The 24267-nt window shown below is 38.6% G+C and overlaps 1 protein-coding gene across 3 annotated transcripts in view; it reads left to right on the forward strand.

Moving 5' to 3' along the window:
- The window catches only part of clec16a (C-type lectin domain containing 16A), a 316644-nt gene extending 292662 nt beyond the window's left edge, over window positions 1-23982 (forward strand). For all 3 annotated transcript variants that reach the window (XM_086000646.1, XM_086000643.1, XM_086000644.1), the window contains 2 exons: window positions 374-529; window positions 19119-23982. In XM_086000646.1, the coding sequence (XP_085856772.1) occupies window positions 374-529; window positions 19119-19510 (548 nt within the window). In that variant the 3' untranslated portion in view covers window positions 19511-23982. The remainder of the gene's footprint in view (window positions 1-373; window positions 530-19118) is intronic.
- Window positions 23983-24267: the final 285 nt, after the last annotated feature.

The following is a 24267-nucleotide window of genomic DNA, read 5'->3' on the forward strand; positions in this document are numbered from 1 at the left end:
TGTGCAAGTTCTGGTCTTGAGGTCTCTTTTAGGGCATCTGCACATGTAAAGGTTAAGCTACAGGGCATTGTCATGTTGCAATATTTGAATAATATAGATTCCACAAAATTTACTGAAATAGGCTGCCTTTTGTATTTAACTCATTGCTAAGTCGTATATGGAATTTCTTTAAATCGGTTATTTTTCTGAATGAAATCACTAAAAATTAGACCCTGCAGACTAAAAGATTGGGTGACACATTTGTTACGATTGGAGGAAGCAATACTAAAGATTTCTGGAAATGGAGGCGTCTTTGTACCTTGAATTGTTTAAGTTGGAAATTATTCAAAGGGTCTAGATTATAAAAGAAACCTTTTCTTTAACTGCTTTCTAGGGTTTGCAGTGGCACAGCACATAAACCAGCAGAGTCCCTCTCCAGCATCGTCCCCTTCCCCACCCTCTAGTGGCACCATCACAACAAGCACAGGCTGCAGCGATACCATCACTACCAGTGCAACCTCCACTCCCTCAGCAACTCAGAGCCCCACAGGTAATTCTGCTGCATATTTCAGATCCTTAACACATTGACTTGGTTAATCTGGATAGTATTCGCATTTAAAAGCGATAAAACAAGGATGCAACCCATAAATTGCCTTTTACCCCATTATGGTCATTGAGTACATGTATGAGTATCAAATTTTGATCTAAAAGTCTTTTTACCCCCTGTTAGCTCACTTAAGTTGTTGACCTATACAGCCTGCATTCACTTGGAAGCATAAGAAAATTTGCTCACTAAGTTTGAGTTCATTTCTGCTTTCCTATGAAGTATAAGCAGGCTATTCAACAAAAGAAAACTGCAAAAATCATTCACTGGTTCTATTTCTGTGACTATGTAATGCTGCATATTATATCAAATGTCTACAGAAACCAAAATGAATACCTTGGAAGGGAAGTGTATTAAGTAATATTTTTAGATGTCTTGTTTCTAAAAACTAATTGAGCGTTGCATAATGATCATGTAAAAGTGATGGTGAAACTTAAAAAAAGGAAAGCTATGAAAATATCACAAAATACTTTTTACTCCCTGCAGTGGATTTGACTAGCCTATGGAACAGGAAGTCCTGTCTGTAGCAAGATTGCTGAGCTTCAATGACTTACTTACAAAGTAGCAACTTTAAGAGATGATTAAAATGTAATGACAGCTTCATGTGTAAAGGTCCTGATACCAATTTTTGAGAAAAGATACCTAGATACAGTACATCTGCTCTTGCTACTAAAGGGATCTGACTCTGAGAAGTGGGTGCTTTTTCTCAGTGTTCAGATTACAGGACAACTCTGATAATATCACTGCCCTTGATTCTTTCTTACAGGTTTAAGATTAAAATGGCAGCGCACTAATCTGCTATTTTACAGAATCTGTGTAATTAAACTTCTGCTAACCACAAAATGTTTACCTTCTATTTGTTTTTTTTTTCTTATACAGCTCGCCCCTGCCCATTAAATCTCCCCACAATATTTATCTTAACCCACCAGTGACATTCTGTAACTGGTGGTTATAGGGGGGAGAGAGTGTAAAAGAGCAGCCTGCTTTATTCTCCATTGTTGGGAAGCACTTGACCTTCACTGGGCATCTCCTTACAGTGCTGCAGTTGCGATTGAGTCAGATAGTGAATCAGAGGCACAAGACCTGCATCCTACTTCCATGTGACATGGCACATAGGAGGTTTACCGCAGTACTTCCACTGTGTTGCCCAGTTTATCCCCTAGTGGTAGTGATGATGATAATAGTAGAGCTCTTACATTCTAGCAGTGCTCTTATGGCAGTGATAGTCTTTAAAATAAATATGCTTTTTTTCCTATCTAGTTCACTTTTTCACTGCATACCACCATTACAGATAAAATGATGGCAAGTGGTGTCTTGGCCAATGAATGGGTTAATCAAAGTTTATGTACACAAAAGAAACTGCATTTTATCAAAAAATTAAGATATATTAGTACTCTGCAGTAATCTTCGAATAATACTTGGGACTGTGCTGCAAGGTAGTACTACATCTGAGGTAGCTCTGATTTCATCTTAAGCCACAAGATAAAAGCTCCAGTAGTTGATGAACATTATGTGAATTTTACAATGTGTACTGCAACCTTCAGTGCACAGTCTTAAGTATTTTTACTCCTTCCTCCTTTTTCCCCAGTTTTCTCCCCTCTCCTCCTCTACTCCTGGAGGCACGGACTCCTTGCTTGGTTATAGTTCTATGGGTATTGGATTCCCTCTAGTACCTCACCTAGTGGTTGTTCTTCATGTGTGAGCCTAGACACTGAATGCCAAAAGACTATGGCCCGTATTTTCCGATCCCTGAGGGTGTGTAACGAGCTGTGTACACACCCGCAGGGACCTCTCAAGTCGGTTTCAGGCAGGCGAAGCGCATGCGCTGAAAACCGGCACTTCTGATCTGTCAAGAATCCTCTTGATTGATCGCACACCTGCCCTGGAGAAGGGCCTCTGCAGGTGGAGAGTTCCGCTTTCTGCAAAACCTCCACCCGCTGAAAACACTTAAAAATCTTACGTCTGGTAAAAGCGCAAGGCCTGCTTTTACCAGCATAAGAGTTTTTTAAAAAACTATAAAAAAAAAATTCGAAATTATTTTTTAAAAGGTGTTTATTTTTAGCCCCGTAAAAAACTTCAATTTTTTTTTCAAAAAAATAAAATTTTTGTTTAAAATATTTAATTTAATGTAATTTTAACTAATTTTACAAATGTGCTTTAAAAAAAAATGTATTTAATGTTTTGATGTGTTTTTGGAGTGCTCTCCATTCATACTTTTGATGGGTCTAAGCTGCGACCTGTCACAAGTATGAAGGGGGATTCCCTTCTTTCATTGGTTCCCCATGGTCCACGTGATCCCAAGGACGCTTGCGAACTGCATGTGCCCCTGGGATACGTGGGCCCTGCACATTTCGTTGTGGATAGTCCCAGGAACGGAAATGTCCGGACCTCCAGAGCCCTCAGATAAGGGCGTAGATTTTTTCCAGATCGGAGGTCTCCGCAAGCAGGAAGTCTCCAATCGGAAAATACGGGCCAATGAGACTGCACAAATCATCACATCTAAGTGTGACCCTGTCCACTTCAGGCAGGGATCTGTAGATAGTGAGCAGAAGCAGGAACCCTGGTTAATTTTTTTCTCCCTAACCCAAGAATTCTGAGGCTACTTGCCTTTTTTCTATTCTATTTTCCCTTTCTTTATCAATTTCTTGGTCCTCCTAGAATTCAGCAAAGGAGGACCAAGAAATTGATAAAGAAGGGAAAATAGAATATGGGAGTAAACTAGCGAGAGACATAAAAACAGAGACTGTAAAAGCTTCTTTAGGTATGTAAAAAGGAAAATGTGGGTCCCTTACAGGCTGAGACAGGAGACATTATAATAGGGAATAAGGAAATGGCAGGGAAATTACACACATACTTTGTGTCTGTTTTCATGGAAGAAGACGCAAAACGTTTCCTGGATATAGTGGAAAACCAAGGTTCTAGCGAGAATGAGGAACTGAAAGAAATTAGTATTAGTGAAAAAATAGTACTGGAGAAATTAATGGAACTGAAAGCCAATAAATCCCCTGGACCTGATAGCCTACATGCTAGGATTTTGAAAGAGTTGGCTATAGAGATAGTGGATGCATTGGTTGTCATTTTCCAAAATTCCATAGATTCTGGAACGGTTCCTGCGGATTGGAAGGTAGCAAATGTAACCCCACTATTTAAGAAAGAAGGGAGAGAGAAAACCGGGAACTACAGACCAGTTAGCCTAACATCAGTAACAGGGAAAATGCTAGAATCTATTAAGGACGTGGTAACAGGGCACTTGGAAAGTAATAAAAGGATTGGGCAGAGTCAACACGGATTTATGTAAGGGAAATCGTGTTTGACGAATCTGTTTAGTTTTTTGAGGTTGTAACTAGCATAATAGATAAGGGGGAACCAGTGGATGTGGTGTATTTGGATTTTCAGAAGGCATTCAATAAGGTACTACACAAAAGGTTATTAAACAAAATTAGGGCTCATGGGATTGGAGATAATATACTAGCATGGATTGAGGATTGGTTAACGGACAGAAAACAGAGAGTAGTAATAAACAGGTCATTTTCGGTTTGGCAGGCTGTAACTACTGGGGCACTGCAAGGATCAGTGCTTGGGCCTCAGCTATTCACAATCTACCTCAATGATTTGGCTGAGCGGACCAGTGTAATATATCCAAATTTGCTGATGATACACAGCTGGGTGGGGATGTAAGTTGTGAGGTGGATGCAAAGAGGCTTCAAGGGGATATAGACAGGCTAAGTGAGTGGGCAACAACATGGCAAATGGAATATAATGTGGAGAAATGTGAAGTTATCCACTTTGGTAGGAAAAATTGAAAAGCAGAGTATTTTTTAAATGGAGAGAGATTGGGAAATGTTAGTGTTTAGAGGGACCTGGGTGTCCTGGTACATGAATCACTGAAAGTTAACATGCAGGTACAGCAAGCAATTAGAAAAGCAAATGGTATGTTGGCCTCTATTACAAGAGGATTTGAGTACAAGAGTAAAGACATCTTACTGGAATTATATAGGGCCCTGGTGAGACCGCACCTGGAGTATTGTGTACCGTTTTGGTCTACTTACCTAAGGAATGATATACTTGCCATAGAGGGAGTGCAACAAAGGTTCACCAGACTGGTTCCTGGGATGGGGGGATTGTCCTATGAGGAGAGATTGAGTAGACTAGGCCTATATTCTCTCGAGTTTAGAAGAATGAGAGGTGATCTCATTGAAACATACAAAATTCTTACAGGGCTTGACAGGGTAGATGCAGGGAGGATGTTTCCCCTGCCTGGGGAGTCCAGAACCAGGGGTCACAGTCTAAGAATAAGGGGTCGGCCATTTAGGACTGAGAGGAGAAATTTCTTCACTCAGAGGGTGGTGAATCTTTGGAATTCTCTACCCCAGAGGGCTGTGGTGGCTCCGTCGTTGAGTATATTTAAGACCGAGATCTATAAATTTTTGAATATTAAGGGAATCAAGCAATATGGGGATAGTGCAGGAAAGTGGAGATGAGGTAGATCAGCCATGATCTTATTGAATGGCAAAGCAGGCTCGAAGGGTCGAATGGCCTACTCCTGCTCCTATTTCTTATGTTCTTACATTAAGTACTTGCAGCAAGCCAAGTGCTATGCCAGTTGCAATCAGCTAATTTAGCCAAATGGCTGTCACCTCGGAGTTTCCTGGTTTGTATCATTCAGCTACGCACTCATTTAAACATGAGTTTTTTACAACAACAACTTATATTTATATAGCACCTTTAACGTAATAGAACGTCCCAAGGCGCTTCACAGGAACGTTAGCAGACAAAATTTGACACCAAGCCACATAAGGGGATATTACGACAGGTGACCAAAAGCTTGGTCAAAGAGGTAGGTTTTAAGGAGTGTCTTAAAGGAGGAGGGAGAGGTTTAGGGAGGGAGTTCCAGAGCTTGGGGCCGAGACAGCTGAAGCCACGGCCGTCAATGGTGGAGCGACAGAAATCAGGGATGCACAAGAGGCCAGAATTGGAGGAACGCAGAATTCTGAGTGTTGTAGGTTTTTATTAATGTATGTAAATGTTAACATTTTTGTAAGAAATTGGATGCAGAAGAGGTGCTAGAGTTGACAGGCTAGAGATATTTCTGTCTTATCATGTGACTGAAGCAGAAGATTTTTCGAATGTGCTTTGTATGCATTAACTCTTTACATGGGCCTGCTTTCAGTCACCATAACTTTGACTGACAGGAATGGCTTAGTCAGACGGTTTCAATGTTCATCTGCACTACAGATGTTGTTCCAATCATTTTACTGTGTTTATGGGGATAATATTTTGTGATTGGTTCCTGGTCAATAAACACTCAGCACCCAGTTTTATAGATTTTGAACCAAAGATTCAATATGATTGTGTGATGGCAACAACATTGACCTAATGGATCTAAAGTGTTAATATTACAGTATTGATTTGTGTTTCTTGGCTGTTGTGTTTGAGAGCTGCCCTGGGGCAAGAAGCTAAGTTTTACAAGGATATTATGTGTAAATATTCTTCTCGTGAATTGCAGGGGTTGTTTTTGCATTAGTGAAATATCGAGGTGGAAAACTCCTCGACTTATCCACTGTATGTAAAGACATTGCAGCTGTACACCCTCTTCCAACTGCCCCCATTACAGACCTTTCCATAAAGGATTGCTTAAACCCAGTTCAGTCCTTTGGTGATATCTAAAGCTCTTGTTTGATTGGCGGGTCGAACATAAGTTAAATTTAATCAGAGCTTATTAATTCCTAAAAATGGAAGCTACGATTTGCAACTGAGCTAAATTCAGATGAAGTTTAATTCACTACTAAAATTAGAGCTGCAACTCTGATTATTTTACAGTAAATAAGTTCAGCTCTTTAACATTGCGTTGCATTCTGATTTTGGTGACCACTAACAATTAGGAGCATTGTGTATTTTTATTTTGTAAACTGCAGTGACAAGCTAAACTGAATCACTGCTTCTGGGAAAGTACCATGGGTGCAACAAACCTGTTGTTCCACCTTTCACACCACCTCCAAATGTGGACTCATAACCATACAGATTTACAACCACGCAGTCCAAGTATCTTTTGTTTAAAATTTCTCACCATTCCGCTACTTAATTTATTCATTTTTATTTTAAAAAGTAGCAAAAATAGCTAGAAGAATTTTCTTCTCGTTTTTCAATCAAGGCAGTTTTTCAAAAATAAATAAATTCCACATTCATCTGAAGAGTTGCAAGAGCACATGCAATTCTAATCTCTTAGGTAGTTTTAAAGAGGATTCTTCAGGCTGTGTTTTTAGAATCTTCAAACTGTCAGAAAATTCTATGTAACCTCTTTGAAGTGATCAGTTTTGAATCTACAAGCTTTGATCGCCCAGCAGATCTGTGTTGCGCTCATCTTCAATTGTTATATTTCAAGCAAAGATCTTAAACCTAGACATTAAATGACTTACACAGACAAAACCATTGAACACACAATGATGGTGCTTATTAACCCAAACACATTTTCATGATGCAATATATTTTCAGTTTTGAGTTAACCCAACCTGTTACTAATAGGGGGTATTACACTAGAAATCCCCAAAGTTTCTTTTCGGTACTTCTGACAAGCAAGCCTTTTTTCTAATTGGTTGTTAATGTTAAAAAGATACTTAATGAGTGAAGTCATTCAGGAAGCCACGACTTCCAGTCAACAAACCACAAGGAAATGGGCAAAATTGACTACCTTATTAATACTCGGATCTCACTGAGTAACCCACTGAGAAGTGTGGTAAAAAATCTCAGAAGAGTATGACCAAGTTAACAGCAGTTTGGTGTATATAGAGAAACAATTTGATTGAATAAGTAATCTTTGGAATTGTTGAATCCAATATTGAGCCTTAATAACAGGGGCCTGAAGGCAATCCTTGTTTCAGAATTCTAGATCCAGCCACGACTATAGTTCCTGCAGTTACGTTTTCAAACATCTGGGAATAGATGTTTTATTTAGAAGCTGCTCTGCAATGAAAGAATAAAATAAGTGTCCCGCCCTGCTCTCTGTTCTGTTTTTCATGATGTAATTGGAACAAAGTATCTATACAAAATGGCAGCTTTTAATCTTCAATTTGAAATGATCAAAAGCAGGAATAAAGTTGACTGAAACACAAATAGATATGTAAGCATCTTCCTTTAGAACATTTGCAATTATGTAGTAGTTCACCGTAGTTTACTCTCCCATATAAACATCATCGCTGCCATTATTTGCTACCACCCTACATCCTTCAGATCCTGTTGTTTCTTTATACCTATGGCTTTCTCTATGCTGCTATCCTTTCTATGTGCCCCTACAATGCCTCCCCAACCATTCCTAATGCAGTGCCCACAGGTTAATTAAAATATCCATTAAACTTAAGTGTGACAAGAGAATCAATAAAGCTGCAAAACCAATGTTTCACATTCACTGATCTACAGTCATTTTTACTTAACCATAACTCCAGTCAAGAAAACCAGCAACATGGAATGAGAGCCAGGTGAAAGGCATGCACCTGTGTGTGGGATGGAGGTTGTTTCGTAGCAAGTAATTCCCCTACTAGTTTCAAAAGTACACATTTTACTCAGGCCATTTACCAATCCCTGAACTTAAAATAGTGCTTAATTGGACTAAGCTAATCAATCTCTCCACTTTCACAGCACAAGGAAAGTAAAATAATGTTGATCCTTACCTTTGGAGCACCTGTTCACAGATTTAGTTTATCATGGCATCAACTGAGCAGAAATCAGTGCCTTTGGCCAGTGGAAAATGTTGGTTCTCCATACAAAATAATGCTTGGTTCAATTGAGAATGCTTGGTTCAACTGAGTATGCTTGCAAGTATTTTTTTAAGTGGATATTTGGAATTATTGAGGGGAGATGGTTTTTTCTGCTGATTGTAAGTATCCCATTTAAAATTAGTTTGAGCACTGTCGACCTAGTTCCTATTGAATAATAGCCCACGGCATAAAATTCACCAAATTTAACACTAATTGACACTGAATTGTCAATCTCATTTGGACCACCAAATGTCTGGTATAAAATTGGAAAATTTCATGCTGGTTGGTAAAGGTTGCTCTTCTGAGATTGGGGCTGGGACAGAGTAGGTGCAAAATAAAGCTATCTTTGACCCTTGGTGTACCTGACCTGGGCATTCTTAATGCTGACACTTGGTGCCCAAATTGAAAAAGTATTCAGTTTCCCAGTCATTTTAATAAGAAAGAAATAACTTACATTTTTATATAACATCTTTCTTGTCCCAAAGTGCTTCACAGCCAGTGTATTACTTTTGAAATGTAGTCATTGTTTTTGTAGGCAAATGTAGCAGCTAATTTGCCAAGTCCCACGCTGAGCAATGAGATGAATAACCAGTTAACCCGTTTTTTTCCTGGGGTCGGTTGAGGGTTGAAGGTTGGCCAAGACATCGGGAGTACTCCCTGCTCTTCGAAAAAGTGCTACTAGATATTTTACGTCTACCTGAACAAGTGACAGGGACTGGGCTTAATGTCTGAAAGACGGCACTTCCAACAATTTAATATTCCCTCAGTACAACAGTGAAGAGTCAGCCTTGAATATGTGCTCAAGTCTTGTAGTGGGACTTGAATCCACAACCTTCTGACTCAGATGTGATGGTATTATCACTAAGCTGACACTTACATGCACTAAAATTCGTAAGAAAGAATGAAAGTGATGAAATTAACTTTCTTGCATTGTTGTATTTCATGTTGCATGTGGTTTAAACTGTATACTGAATGGAAAGTTGTTGAATATGGAAATTATATCACTTGTGAGTGTGACCTACAGAACTATTTGCAATTTGGCCCTTGAAAGTTATTCAGGTTTCTCTCTGGTGGGATAAATTTCATATTCAGTGGCTCACTATTGAGTATTTTCAATATACATTTTCATATTGGCACTGCAGGTACATTATCTATAGTACATCTGTTTTTACACCCTCAGGCAGCACTATAAAAGTTATGCTGTTGTTCCCCAATGTCCTAGTGAGAAAATGCATTGCATAATGTAATATTCAGCCATACAGATGACAAAAGTCTTGGGTCTAATCCCTCACGTAGAATGTTAGCTGGTCAAGACACATTGGAGGTGCTACAATTGCCCTCGGTGTCTCTGGGCTAGATATAGGAAAAATCAATGTGTTCCAACTGCTGATTACTAGTCATTTTTGATATAAATGCCTGTCTGGATGCTATCAAGGCTAAGATCTGGCTTTGCAGCAACTTCCCATCCCTCCCCAAGTCAGATAGCATGTGGACTATATCTGGATTCACACATGAAGAATCGATGTTGTCGTATTATACTAGAAGACTCTTGGTACCTATGGAACCCTATGAGTCACTACCTTGAGAAGAAAAAAGGGAAAAAGTTGGAGGCAAGAAAGTATGCAAATTCTACTCTGCTGTGGGTCAGCAAGGGTTGAGCATCAGCAGGAACTTGAGCAAGTTTTCTGTATCTTGGTGCATTTGAATGCAAATGTGTCTATCATAAATGTGTAAATACAGTAAAGAGTTACATCAATCGATAAATTTCACTCGTCATTGCACTCTTATTAGTAATCAAGTGCTGCAATATCTGACAATTGTTCAACTGGCCAATTCCAGTAAACTCCTCTCCCGAGGGCAAACCATGGATAAAATAGTGTGTTTTTTTTTTAAACTTTACATCACCACACGGGTCACTTGCAGCTGTATGAATGATCAATACACAACAAGCTTAGAAGTGAAAGACCAGTCGCACAGCAAGCTGAAGACACCATGCAATGATGGTCGAAGGTGAAAAGGAAACCTTATGTTTCCTAATCTTCTTTCAAATCTATATTATATATTAAAAAAAACACGGTTGGTCTTTCTGTCTGTTTGTCTTTCTGTCTGTCCGGCTATACAATCAAAAGTTATGGAGCGTACCTACACGCATGTTATATCAAAAGAAAGCTTATCGTTCGGGGAGTCTCATAGGCATAATTTACTTTTTGGTCAGACAAAAATTGTTCGGACAGTATACAAAAAACGTTCAAAAATCCTCAAAACTCCGCTCATTAGCGGTTGACCAATCCTACCTCTCATTAGCATTGAGTGACATGCTGGTTGACCAATCCTACAGTTCAGTGACCTGATGGTTGACCAATCGCTGCATCACGGGCGGGACCTAATCCTCCAGTCTCCCCAAACTTCGCCGCCATTTTTTTCATCCCCACAGACAGCCAAACAAACCCCCACATTGCGGCTCCGGGAGCGGCAGGTGAGTTTACACACAGCGGGCGGGGCAGCGGCCGGCTGTCAACCGTGCCACCCACGGGGGAGCTCAGCTGGGGTCCGTCTCGGCCCGAGAGCCCGGCCAGGCCTGAAGCGCTAGGCCCCGCACGGCCGGTATCACAACGGCACCGGGCCTCAGGCGCTAGGCAGCGAGAGGGGAGGGAGGGAGAGGAGACAGACAGGGGCAGGGAGACTGTGCGGCCCAAAATTGCCCTGGCAACGCCGGGCACCCCCAGCTAGTATCTAATAAAAGGGGACGAGGTTTTGTCTGACTTCCTCCAGAGGTCTTTCAGTAGAACTCTCCCTAACCAGAACTTTCCATCCTTCACTGAAAGGAGAATCCATCTTGGGATAGTTTTCTTTGGAATGATTAGTGCAAAGAAATGCCTACTATGTGATAATGTTGGGTTTGGCAATCCATAGGTTTCTTAGATGGTCAGCATTTTATCATGGTGATGGTGAAAAAATATTCTAGCCTGGTAAATTATACCAGATGCTTTTTTTAAAGTTTATCCAGTAATACATGTGAAAAAGATAGTATTGAGAAGTAAATTATATTGAAAATATTATCTTTCAACAGTTTGCAAAAAATGGGTTTAAGTCAGTGGAATTTTATCTGACACTCTACTGAGTTCACTGTTTGTTTAAGTAAGACATTAATGAATTTACTGGTAATTTGTTTGAAAAGTTTTGTACAAAGTATCTACTAATATTGTTTTTCTTTCAGTTTACTGACCGAGAACATGTTTTACACTACATGAGATGCTTTCTTAATCCCAGTCTTTTGTTGTTTACAGGAATAGGCTTTTTTCCAGCTTGCTATTTTGTGTACATATTGCTTTTATGTTAACTTGCCTCTGTAGCTCTTAACTACTAGCCCTATGAAAGCCAAGTTAATCAATTAAAGGGCCCAGAGGTGCCAGTGGCTAAGAGCTATGAAGCACCATTGTATGTTGAAATGCCATGTCGCTGTTTGTGGACTGAACTTTTAAGTGACCATTATTGTTTGTTAGCTGCTGAAATGTACCCATGAGCAAATCCACTTCTTTCTATTCCATTGTCGTACTTTCCCTGTGATCTGTCCCTCTGTTCTACTCCTTTTAGTAAGGTCTGGCAGGAGAGGAAGACGGCGAGTATTTAGTCTTTCAGAGGCTGAGAGTCGTGGCGGACACTGGGTTTAGGCCTCCAGGCAACAGCTCACACAGTGCAAACACAGGCAGGTTTATGTTACATTCCCCCAGCCTCTCATCATTTAGTTTATTCATCAATATTCCTATAGTCTACTTAATTGAATTCAGACCAAGTAACCTTTTATGGCATGCAAGAATATATGGATTAGCAATGTGACCACAATCCTCAAAATTGCACCTGAAAATATCAACCGATTAAAATGTAAACTACAACAATGTAATACTTCAGAAAGTGGCTCTGTGTTTGGGAAGGAAGGATTTTAAAACAATATATATAGTGAAGCAATGCACAAGATTTGTGGTTACCCAGCCATAATATAGGTCATAGGTAAGCACCCTTTTTTTAAAAAAAAACTTCATCCACAAGTGAAAACTCTTCCCTGGATTTGATAGCAAGATTTATGTGGCTCTGGATTCGATAATATTTTCATCATTGGAATATTATAATCACATCATTTAATACAATTTAGAAATTTGTTGCCATAATTGTTATATTTTTAGGTCCGTTTCAAAATTTGTAGCTCTGAATCTGAGTAAATTTATTTAATCCAAATACTGATGGAGAAAAGCCCATAAAATATGGCAGCGCAAATCTGCTGTTAATTATTTTAATAAATAATCCTGCGACAAGTAATTTTTACCACTTTTAGTGGTAACTTGATAACATTGTAGTAAAAGCGCTCCAATCAGCTGATTGTATATTTTGAGTCCCAAGCCTGCTTGTCACTCTAATCTGCCATGCCCGAGTTAATTAGTTTGATCCCTAAGTTTTGTGTGTCATCCAACCAATGTAATCCATCGTGTTTTTCCACTCGTTTTTACCATCAGGCTTCCCCCTTGAAAAATCAAACCATTAGAGCTGTCAGTAAATAGTGTGCCTTTGTTCACCTCAGTCTTTCTGTTATGTTTTTAGTGAATTTTTTTGTTTAATCATTCAGGTCTGATAAACATCATTGTCACTTAGAGAAGTCATTAAGCATGTGTACAACAACAACTTGCATTTATATAGTAGCCTTTGACATAGTAAAACATCCCAAGGCACTTTACAGGAGCGTTATCAAACAAAATTTGACAAGACAATGAAGGTGATGTACATCCAAGTTAAAAATTATTGATAATTAAATCCCTCACACTTCTGGCCCAGTAAAATCTCCAAGCCTTTTTGATATTGTTAGTATGCATGGTTAAAACAAGAAATCTCAAATTCAGAAAGCCATAAATAAAAATAGCTTTAAAAAAATTAACTTTTGTCTTTGTAGGAAGGGAGATTTTGTTTAAGCTTCAGTATGCTCTGGTAAAGCTTTGCTGCAAATTATACCTATAGGCAAACTGTCTTAGTTTTCCCCATTTGGATTAAGGAGTTAGTGTCTAAACGGTTTGTCTGTAAGCAGCTCTTGAGATATATCTTAAAACATTCAGAATCAATTCTTGAATAGGTGCTCTGGAGTAACCACATAAATCTTTAGAGGCTTATTTGTACCATCACCATAGAGTGGAATCACACAAGCATGAGACATGAAAGGCCGAGAAGAAAGTAGAAAGCACCTACATAAACCATCATACATAAACCATCAGAATTGTACTCCCCAAATAATATTCAAAATGAATTGTTTTATGTTATTTGTATCATAATTCTCATTAATAGCCCTCAATCTGAAGAAAATTAATGTGTGCAGTCTTCAGAGTTTCAGGTTGAAATTTTTATGTACAAACAAAGGAATGTGGTTCAATATTTGACAATAAACAAGTTTATCCCAGGGCTGGAAAAATGCTTTCTGTTACTTATAACATATGAAGTAGGAGTTTTTAAAATAAAACTGCTATGTTTTTCACTCACCAAAAACCGAGGCAATTAATTGTTTTAAAAAAATAAAACAAATATTTGATATGGACACAGAGCTAGCTAGTGGTGTAGGGAAGAGCTGCAAAAGATCAGATGGAGCAAAAAATTGAAGAAATTAGCAGTGAAGGATTGGAGATGAAGGGAGACCCACGCTGATGGTGTATTTAAGCTGGCGAGTTGCTTTCTTTCCAGCACTACCAAAGCTGTGAAGCAACTTCAGTCCTGGCAAGTTGGCAAGTGGAATTTTCCAGCCCTGGTCCCTCCCTATTTAATGCATTGGCTTTAGATACAATGTTGAAATCTGATGAACATATATTGGTTCCTATCAGCCCATGATCCAGTTTATACAACACAATGGTTCCATCTTATTTTAATATAAATAATTTCTAATAATTATGTTTGCTTAGATCTATCTCTAGGTCTGTCTTCCCATTATTCTTTCTTTCCAACTCCATTTGTCATCACTTTTCAAACCTTTTTAGATACCTAATATTGAAATGCACCAAATGGCCATAACAGTAATGAGAGTCCAAACCACAAGAATGCCACAAGTGTTATACCCAGGTGTCTGGAAATATTTGCCTGGAAACACATTGTGCTATCAGGCTTCAAACTAGATTTTAATTGTGCTAAATGAGGATGCTTTTTAATTATATTCAAGTTTATTATATTAGCACAACAGAGTTAACAGAATAAATTAAATGAAGGAAGAGATGCTGGAGGATTCTTTTCACTATTATAAATAAATGCAGAGATTTAACCTACAACTGAAAAATGTGCCCACAAAGCTGATCCACATAATAGACTAATGAATAAGGTCAGAGAATGCGGAGTCAGAGGACAAGTAAGATAATTGATAGCTAGCTGGCTTCAAGACAGAAAGCAGAGAGTGGGGTAAAGGGTAGCTATTCAGAGTGGCAGAAGGTGGGAAGTGGTGTTCCACAAGGATCAGTGCTGGGACCACTGTTGTTAACAATTTATGTTAACGATTTAGACTTTGAAATCAAAAACACAATTTCTAAATTTGCGGGTAACACCAAATTAGGGGGGTAGTCAATACTGAGGAGGACTGCAACAAATTACAGGAAGATATTAATAAACTTGCAGAATGGGCATATAATTAGCAAATGAATTTCAACATATAAATGTGAGGTATTACATTTTGGTAAGAAAAATAGGGAGGTCACATATTACTTGGAAAATACGAATCTAAATGGAGTCGACGAGCAAAGGGATCTCTGAGTACACAAATCACTAAAAGTAGCGACACAGGTCAACAAGGCCCTTTTATAAAAAATTAAAAAAAGCAAACCAAGCACTAGGGTTTATTTCTAGAGGGATAGAATTGAAAAGTAGTGAACTTATACTAAACTTGTATCGAACCTTGGCTAGACCACACTTGGAGTACTGCGTACAATTCTGGTCGCCATATTATAAAAAGGATATAGAAGCACTGGAGAGGGTGCAGGGAGGATTTACAAGGATGAAAGCAGAAATGCGAGGGTATACCTATCAGGAAAGGATGAACAGGCTGGGTCTCTCTTTTCTCTTGAAAAGAGAAGGCTGAGGGGTGACCTAATAGAGGTCTTTAAAATTATGAAAGGTTTTGATAGAGTAGATACAGAGTGTTTCCACTTGTGGGAAAGAGCAAAACTGGAGGACATCAATATAAGATACTCGCCAAGGGAATTCAGAAGAAACTTCTTTACCCAGAGAGTGGTGAGAATGTGGAACTCGCTACCACAGGGAGTGGTTGAAGTGAATAGTATAGATGCATTTAAGGGGCGGTTAGATAAGCATATGAGGGAGAAGGGACTAGAGGGTTATGCTGATAGGGTTAGATGAGAAAAGATGGAAGGACACTCGAGTGGAGCATAAACGCCGTCATGGACTGGTTGGGCCGATTGGCCTGTTTCTGTGCCGTATATCCGATGTAATCCTATCCTATGTAATTGCACACTGTTGCTTCAAAATGTACCATGACATGTGCAAAACTCGAAGTAATGATCAGATTTTTTTTCCCTTTGGATTCAAGCTAGATAGTGTCACTCTTACGACTGGCATGATTACAAATACTCTAGTATGTGATGGGTGCTTGGGAAAAGATGCAGTTAGAAACAAAAGCAGCTGAACGGTGATTACACTTGGGCAACGTGCTTCATTATATATGCAGGCAGAATTGCTGCAACCCTCTCAGCCTTTCTCTTTTTTTGTGGTTACCATAGATATGCTCTAGTCAATGAAGTGACTGTGCCATAAATTATGTTTGTTCCACAAAATATTTCCTGGAGGCCATTCCCTAGCCTTGGTGGCTGGTAATCGACCTTCTCCCAACTTCGACAAATGTGCTTTTCATCCCGCTGTTATATATGCATGCAAGCAGCTCGGGTGACTCTACCCCCCATTCCCACCCTTGTATCTCTGCAGCAAAACCCTTGGTTCCTGCACTACTTATCCATCATTGTTAAAGTCAAAATTATGTATTATTAATTTAGCGATTGACGAATCACAGCCATGAATCCACATCCTACCAGTTAGTACTACAGCTTGAAATTTTGCTGACTGGTTTGTTAATTTTAAATAAATAAATTTATGCTTAATCAATTAATCCAGTTGCAACTAGGGATGTTGCAGCCAATGATCCACTCAATAGTTAACAGCTATAACACAAAAGATGTTAATTAGAAAATGACTGAAGTTAAAGTTTTTTTGGCTACATCAATCAAATTTGACTCTTTATCTGCCAAAGTGCGGTTTCACCTTTAGATCCTAATGGCTTTTTCCTATGAAAGTAACTTGAGACCTGGTTTCAGAAGGACTGCTGTAACTAATGATCAAAGTAATGCCCTTAAAATGGTCAAGTTGTCTAGGTTAATCAGACATGTTTATGAAAAAGCATTCAGCAAAACTAAAATAATATTTCAAAAAGGGAAGCAACACCATCAGTGGGTTTTATCAATTTTTTTTGTAGCGACTTGACATTTGAAATCTAGCCAACACAATCTGAACCAGTCTGCAATTCACAATTTCATTTTTTTTAGTATTTTAACTCTTGAAACTATGGTGCCAACTTCATGGAGTTTGCTCTGTACATTAAGAAATAAAACTTCAAGTATTTTTCAGACCTGATTAATGAGCATCCCAAAAGTTAGCCAAACTTTTAAAAGAGATGGGAGAGAATGGTGAATTACAGTAAAACACTACTCATCTGTCTAACTTATACAAAAAAAAATCAAGGACCTTTATTATTGAAATTGGGTTTAGTGTTTATATTGACTGAATTGGTACTGTTTGCAGTGGCTAATTTGGATATTAATAAGTGCAAGGGAGATGCTATACACTGCTAACAGGAGTTGAGAAGTTTTCAATGAATGCTTGTTCGCTCAGTAAATGTGAGCTTTGACAGCAAAGTAGAATGGGTCATTTTCTATTTCACTGTGCTGGCAGTGACCACTCCAAAAGTCAGTTGATGTCAACTATCTGTGGAGAAAGAACTGTCCATCGTCTGTGGAGAAAGAACTGTCCTTGGCTGTATTTGAACGCGAGTATAAAAAGTGAATGCTGGAGGCTTTGGCTCAACGTCTCAGCCAGAAATCCCACTTAGTTCCATGTATCCAATCTAGATTTTTCAAAAAGGTATGCTTGACATCCATCCAGAAGGCCAAAGCTACCTATCACTCACACTAGCCTTCGTTGGCTGACGGTTTTGTATTCTTTCTGGTCAGGTTATTGGATCAAGTTGTTCTATCTAAAGGTGCCTTCTCTTGGGGGCATATAAGATGGAGAAATGTAATGGTCACGCTCCTCCTCACTCCCAGGTGGAGGAAGGCAGTGGTGGGAAGGAAACTTAGTTTATTTATCAATTTTAAATAATGTTTTGTTCATTTAACAGCACTTGCCTTCACTGGATGTTTTTTGCACCCCAATGAAAGTCAGATTAATGCCACAGGAATGGCACTAAAGTAACTATCTGAAAAATATCCTGACCTGTGTCTTCGTTATGCTTAACCATAACTTCCAGTCGCAACAGCACCACGTGAGAACCAGTCTGGATTTCTTCAGTAATTTAACTTTTTATATATGTCCCCTCTTCTCAAGTAAATTTGGTTGTACAATTTGAGCAAACTTTTATTAAATAGTTTGAAGTTTGTGATAAATTTGGAATCTTGAAAGGCACATCTTACCTAGCTTTGATTATTTATACAGCAATTGTAGTTTCCAGACAATTTAACCCAGTCACCGAAACATGATACAATCTCCTTGCCCTTGAGAAGCATTTTGCAACACACAGAACAATCACAGTATACAGACTGATAACGTAACCTCCAGCTCTTTTTTTAATGTTTCATACTTCTAGGAAAGTCTAACGTCAGTGCCATGGCAGATGCAGATTTAATCACTTTTTTTAGATGAAACCTGTGGAAGCCAGGCTGAGGGAAGGGGTATAATTGTCAGGCCATTATTGTGCACGTTTTAGCAGCAGCAAGTGGTGACTGGCCTGATGGGTCTGGGACTGGAGAGAAGAGGAGAAAGTAGAGGGAATTTGTACTCTCATAAAAACAAAAAAAATCAAATTTCTGTAACAAATAGTCAGCTCCTTGACAATAGTTCACACATTGCTTGTATACGTCATCTTCATGTTTCATTTTACTTCTGTACTTTTGCTTTTCTATTTTGGCTGTTGACTTTTTTTCTGCCTTGCTGTCATTAATTTTGCATTTTTATCTTACAGGAACACTCTATGAAATTAAGCCTTATGAGAGGAGATCAAATGTTAATTGTAAAAAATTCATTAAAAATTTTTTTTAATGAACCTTAGGAGTACAGTTGACCATTATTTAAGAAACTGGACATTTAAATGTAAAGAATGTTAATATTCTTGGTCTTTTGGTTTTGATGATGTAGTTAGCCCTTGGAGTGCTACATTGAGCCACCATCTAGTGGTTTCTCTGCAGTTCCGATGAATGTCTGATAATGTAACAGCACAAGTGCTGGAGCATATCAGACCTCCATCTGTCTCCTTGCTAGTAAAACAAAAAAAAACAGATTCTTAAAATTTGTGTTTGTTGACTACTTAGCATTCCAGCGATTTCCAAATTAAGCTTTGTGGCTATGACCAGGCTGAAAAAAGGAATCCAAAGTTATTCAAAAGGGGCCACAAATCTTTAGAAATGTATATTTGAAAGGGAGTGTTATGCACATTTAAGTTGGAATTTTGCTTGAATGAAAAGGAGCTACAAACACTTTTTCTTTACTACTAGATGGACCCGATGTTCAAGAGCAGTCCCATTTACCTTTTCCAGACCAAGTGGAGTTTGTCAATGAAGCCCATTCTTCACCTCCTACAGCAGAGGGTGGCCCTAGCAAAGGCCATCTGCCCAGCAGTACTGAACCTGAAGCAACTAATCTGGCACCAAGTCTGACTCCGGCCCACCAGCCAACCATATCCCTCATTTCTGATGACAACACAGACACATTGAGCGTGGAGTCACTAACACTTCTGCCACCTGCTGATGCGCAGCAAATTCGGAGTGTGAGCACTTTAACCCAGCCATCCACCATATCTGTGTCTAATGGGATGAAAGAAAACGAGGACACTAAAGAAAATGAGGAATCTGAAGCAACTGAATCAACAGTAAACCCCTCACAATGAATGCAACATAACCTTTGATCCACCTGGGTTTGTGTAGAGTGAAGCAGGCCTGTAAAGCAAGGAAATTAAACCTATAGTCTTAACACAACTGAACAGAGAAGCTAGTAGGTCTGTGGGGCCCAACAAAGTAGGATTATTGCTTGTAAGTTTCTGCAGATTCTGAAACGGAAACCTTGCACATACAGTTAGTGCGCAGTTACAGCTGTCCAAGTGGAAAAACCTACTTTATGTACAAGTGTCTTTTAATACTGAAGCCTAGATACATCAGTAAAGCGCTGTCACTGACTCGGACTGAGTAGGTAAGACTATGGTTCTATCTGCCCTGTTCAAGGGGTTTTAGAAAAATATGTACAGAACAGGCCTGTAGTTTTTCAACCATGTACATTATGTTACTGTATTCACCCATTTAAATTCATATCTGGGCTCGATGAAGCATTTTTATGAAACTGCAGGTTGGAAATTTAACTTTGTTTTACCACTTTACCCCACCCAAATAATTGTGTTCACATAAATTCATTAACTGCAACGATTTGAAAATGGAGTAAACACAAGTAACGACCATCACAACTAAGTAAGAATAGATGCACCAAATAGATCCTCTCCATAAATTGTAATTAATTTTAAACCGACCTCAAACACGTTTCACTAATTGCACTTGGACATTTATCTGCGACACGTTAGTTTTTTATTGCAATGTTAAAAGATTTGTATAAGTGTAATGAACAAATTTTATAAGGTTAAAAACTAAAATATTTGTTGCTACCACAAGGTGGTACAGTACTAGCATCCAATTTTAGGAATTTGTCCATAGTATAATAATGCCATATGTGCAAGTTACCTTTGGAAGCCCTAGAATTTGTGTATTTTCTGGAGATTTATGATGAGCTTACCCAGACAACTAGATAACATGAATATTTTGGGACTTGTACAAGACAGCAAGGGGGTGGGTACATGTTTACACACTATCACCTCAGTCCACCAGGTATCACTGATACATACTCTGCCCCTAGAGCACCAAGTATTTGAAACATATTAGGTAATGAAGCTGGTGAGGAGAGGAGGACAGCACCAAGTCAAAGAGAAGGAAAATTAGAGCGCGTTACCTTATGTGTTGCACATGTGCACTTCTGCGATCACTGGAATGGTCAGGTATTTTGTATTATTTGGCTATCCATGGACTCTTAACTAGAGAATGGATGGGGTGAGAGATAGGGTAAGCGGAGAAACATGTGGTGCTGTGACTGAAGCCATGCACAGCACTATTAAGACAGCAGCATGTGGAAAATGATGGTTTGCAAATACAGAGGGATATTTTGGACCCCTCCAGAATCGCAAGGACTTTTGGATTAACTTGTGCAATTAAAAAAAAAAAAAATCAGGCAAATTCAAGTTTCGACTTGGTTTATCAGTGATCCTTGCAGTCTGCATATAGACATAACTTTGCCTCATACCCCTAACCGTTTGGCTTATGCACAATTGCTCCTGTGGGATCTACTCCATTTATGTTTTAGTATTGATCCAGATGAGGAAAACTAAAATCACAAACAGTTTAAGAAAAAAAAAATTGCATTTTTAATTATTGGTTACTGTCACTTAGTTCTGGATATGTTGCATTAGTTTCTGCGCTGATATAACAAAACCAACCCAAGGTCAAAAATGTGCAAGGCAGTTAGTTCTCAATTATAGTAGATGGACAGTATAGAATAAAATAGGCAAAATACAAATGCAATTACAGTAAGATGAATAGTAAAAACAAATTGACTTGTCCACAGAATGGGAAGATATGCCTGACTTTATCTGTAAAGTCAGAAGATCCATGTAGTTAAAATAAACAAATTTTGCAGCAATCTTGCAAGCAAATCAGAAGTGAGTTAACTCTGAAATGTTTTGACATCAGTTACTGAGTGTATTGATGTAATCTGATATACAGCTACAGTCTAGAAAACTCAGCGATTCAGTATTGGTCTTTAATGGTAGGCTTATCAATTTCTGGAAGCTTATTAATTTTTATGCAACAGATTTAAGAACAACTTTTCCTTTTTTGCAGCCACATTGGTCAGTTCTGACAATGACAATAGATTGTTCCACTTATGTTTTGAATGCTTTGCTTTGTTGAAAATTACTACATAGCTCAGCTTCTGCAATATCGGCTGCAACATAACCTAATACTGCTCATTGTTAAAGCCCTCGATTTAGTGCCATAACTGAGTATCTGGTGTTGGGAAAGAGAACCAGATGGTGGCAGTATTCATAACTCTGCACAGTTGGTAGCTGGCTGTTCTCAAGTAATACTGTAATCGCCCCTTGCAGCATCTGGTGTCACAATTGCAGTGGGTTGACTTGCTCACCTTACAAAGAATGTTCTCAAAAATACTAATACCAGAATAAAAGATTACACAGGTAGTGGTTATTTCATCACATAGAAAAGTCACTTAACTTCGTCACGACATTGTGAATCTACAAGGCTTCTGAAACGAAACTATGGCCCAAGCCTCCTAAATTTTTACTACACACATGCTTCAAAGAAGTGGTGTAAAACATCCCTGAATAATTTCACACCTGGACCTTGGCCTTAATCCCCAATTTGGCTGTTTACCACAGGAAACCTCTACTCAAAATCTATGCATATACCATGTGTACTGTATTAATAGCAGTGATGTATTATCAATCACTGCTTACAGTACATCTGACTATCGGAACAGCTGTGACTGACCCCAGCAGATCACATGATCACTGCCTACTGTTCCCTCAAAAACAAAACAAAGCAATGTGACCCAGGAACCAGCTCCTATTCTGTATCACCTGCCGCACCATTACAGCACATTCACAGACCTGTTCATTCCACACATCCGTACAGTGACAGAAAGACCCAAGGTTCAGTTATACAGCCTTTTTGTCAAGACCTCATCATTTGACCTCACCAGAAACAAACAAGCTATTTTCCATATTGAAGCCTTCAAAACAATAAGTACCTATAACGTTCAGTAAACATTGTGAAACGCTTAAGGGGTGCAGATCAGAGGCCAAGATCAACCAAAATATTCAACCAAAAAAGAAAAGCATGTAGTCCCTATGACCATGATTGTGCATTCTCTTGTAAAACAACTGGAACCAAAATGTCAGGCATGTGACAAGTATAACAAAAATAAATTTGCCTTTTAAAATTTTTTTGCCCATCAAAGTAATACACATGTTGACAATTTTAAAGAAGTTCAGAATGCCCTTTGAATTATGTTCTCTCACAAGTCCTGGTCTGTTACTGGTACCAATACTGGACTTTTCCTAGCAACAGTGTAGTTTATAAGGCCATTGAACGGTCTGATCTGAACGTTCTTATGTGAACATTAGTTTGTAATTGTTTAACCAACAGAAGAGCTCCACTAATGGAAGGAAGCTGAATTAAAACAAAATGGCTCTTCTGGAGTGAACTGGGCAGATAAATGTTTAGTATAGATGTAAAGTACTGTTTCTGCTTCCCTGTTCAAATAATTGTTCACATGGGTTTAAGACACGATAACCTGCAGCATGTTCACCTCACAGTAGGAGATAGGCAATTTGGATTTCAGCTGTCTCATCAGGTAGCTAGATTGTTGGTATTAACTATTTCATTGGATCATTTAGATTTGACTAACCATCAGACATGATATTCACAGAAGACTTAGCTGGACATGTTTGAGTATAACTTATTCTGCTACTGATCAAGAGAGAGGTGCATTTTCCTCCCAGGGAAAATAATGAATCCTTGTACCAATAAAGTTAGTTACAGAGCTTGATGGTAGGGCATGTTCATTCATGCAGGCTTTCCTAGGCATCATTGTCCTTGCAAGAGTTGGCGTGTGCTAAATTTGCAACAGCAAATATGAACTTCATGCCCCCTTCACTGCTTTGAGTAACACCGTTTAAGAAACGGTGCACAAGAAGTTAGAATGTACTTAATTTGTTGCACAGCAAAGGATATATTAGTACAGCATATGGACTTAATGTACAGAACACAGTTTCTCAGAGCTCAATGCGTTTTGTATGATAGATAAAAAAAGAATCATTGTAAATAAACCATTCTGTGTAGATTGTTTAAAAAAACTACTTTCTTTACTTCAGATTAAGCAATACTATGATATTTACATTAATGCTTTTTTGGTCATTTAGTTACAGTATTTCAAGCTAGAAGTCACTACCATGATGGAAGTGTAAAACAAATTGTAAATTATATGTATATTGGAAAGTTAGGGTTATGTTTTAACTAAGTCATTTGCTGTGTATGTATATGTGGAGACTTTCTCTTGTTTTCAAAATGAAGGTTCCTTTCAGATTTAGGCTTGTGTTTGCACTATGAGCTCAGGTAGCACAGGCAAGGGTCATGTGACCGAGGTATTCCACTGTACAAAAAGGGGCAGAACAGGAAAACACACAAATGTAACCTGTTTGTCATCTAAGCAATGGCAATAAATGTAAGTTTCTTTTTGCATTTCAAATGTGTTTAATTTTTTACTCCATCTAGAGGCAGCTAACCCATTCAACATGTAGGCTGTTCACCATGCAATCAAATTAATTGACCAATAATGTCTCTTGAGGAAAAATGCAATTATTTTGGGGTCCTTTCAATCAAATTTGAGTTTCTACCTGAAAGGGATATTGATGTATCATAGATTCTATTACAAGGAAAAGCAAATTGTATATAAACCATCTTTAATTCACAAGGACGTTTGGGGTCAAAATTAGATTTTGTGAGGTCAACCCTTAAAGATTCAAAGCGAAGT

The sequence above is a fragment of the Somniosus microcephalus genome, chromosome 11 (genome assembly GCF_052327205.1).
Source record: "Somniosus microcephalus isolate GS21.2 chromosome 11, FLI_Smic_1.0, whole genome shotgun sequence".
Taxonomy (NCBI): Eukaryota; Metazoa; Chordata; class Chondrichthyes; order Squaliformes; family Somniosidae; genus Somniosus; species Somniosus microcephalus.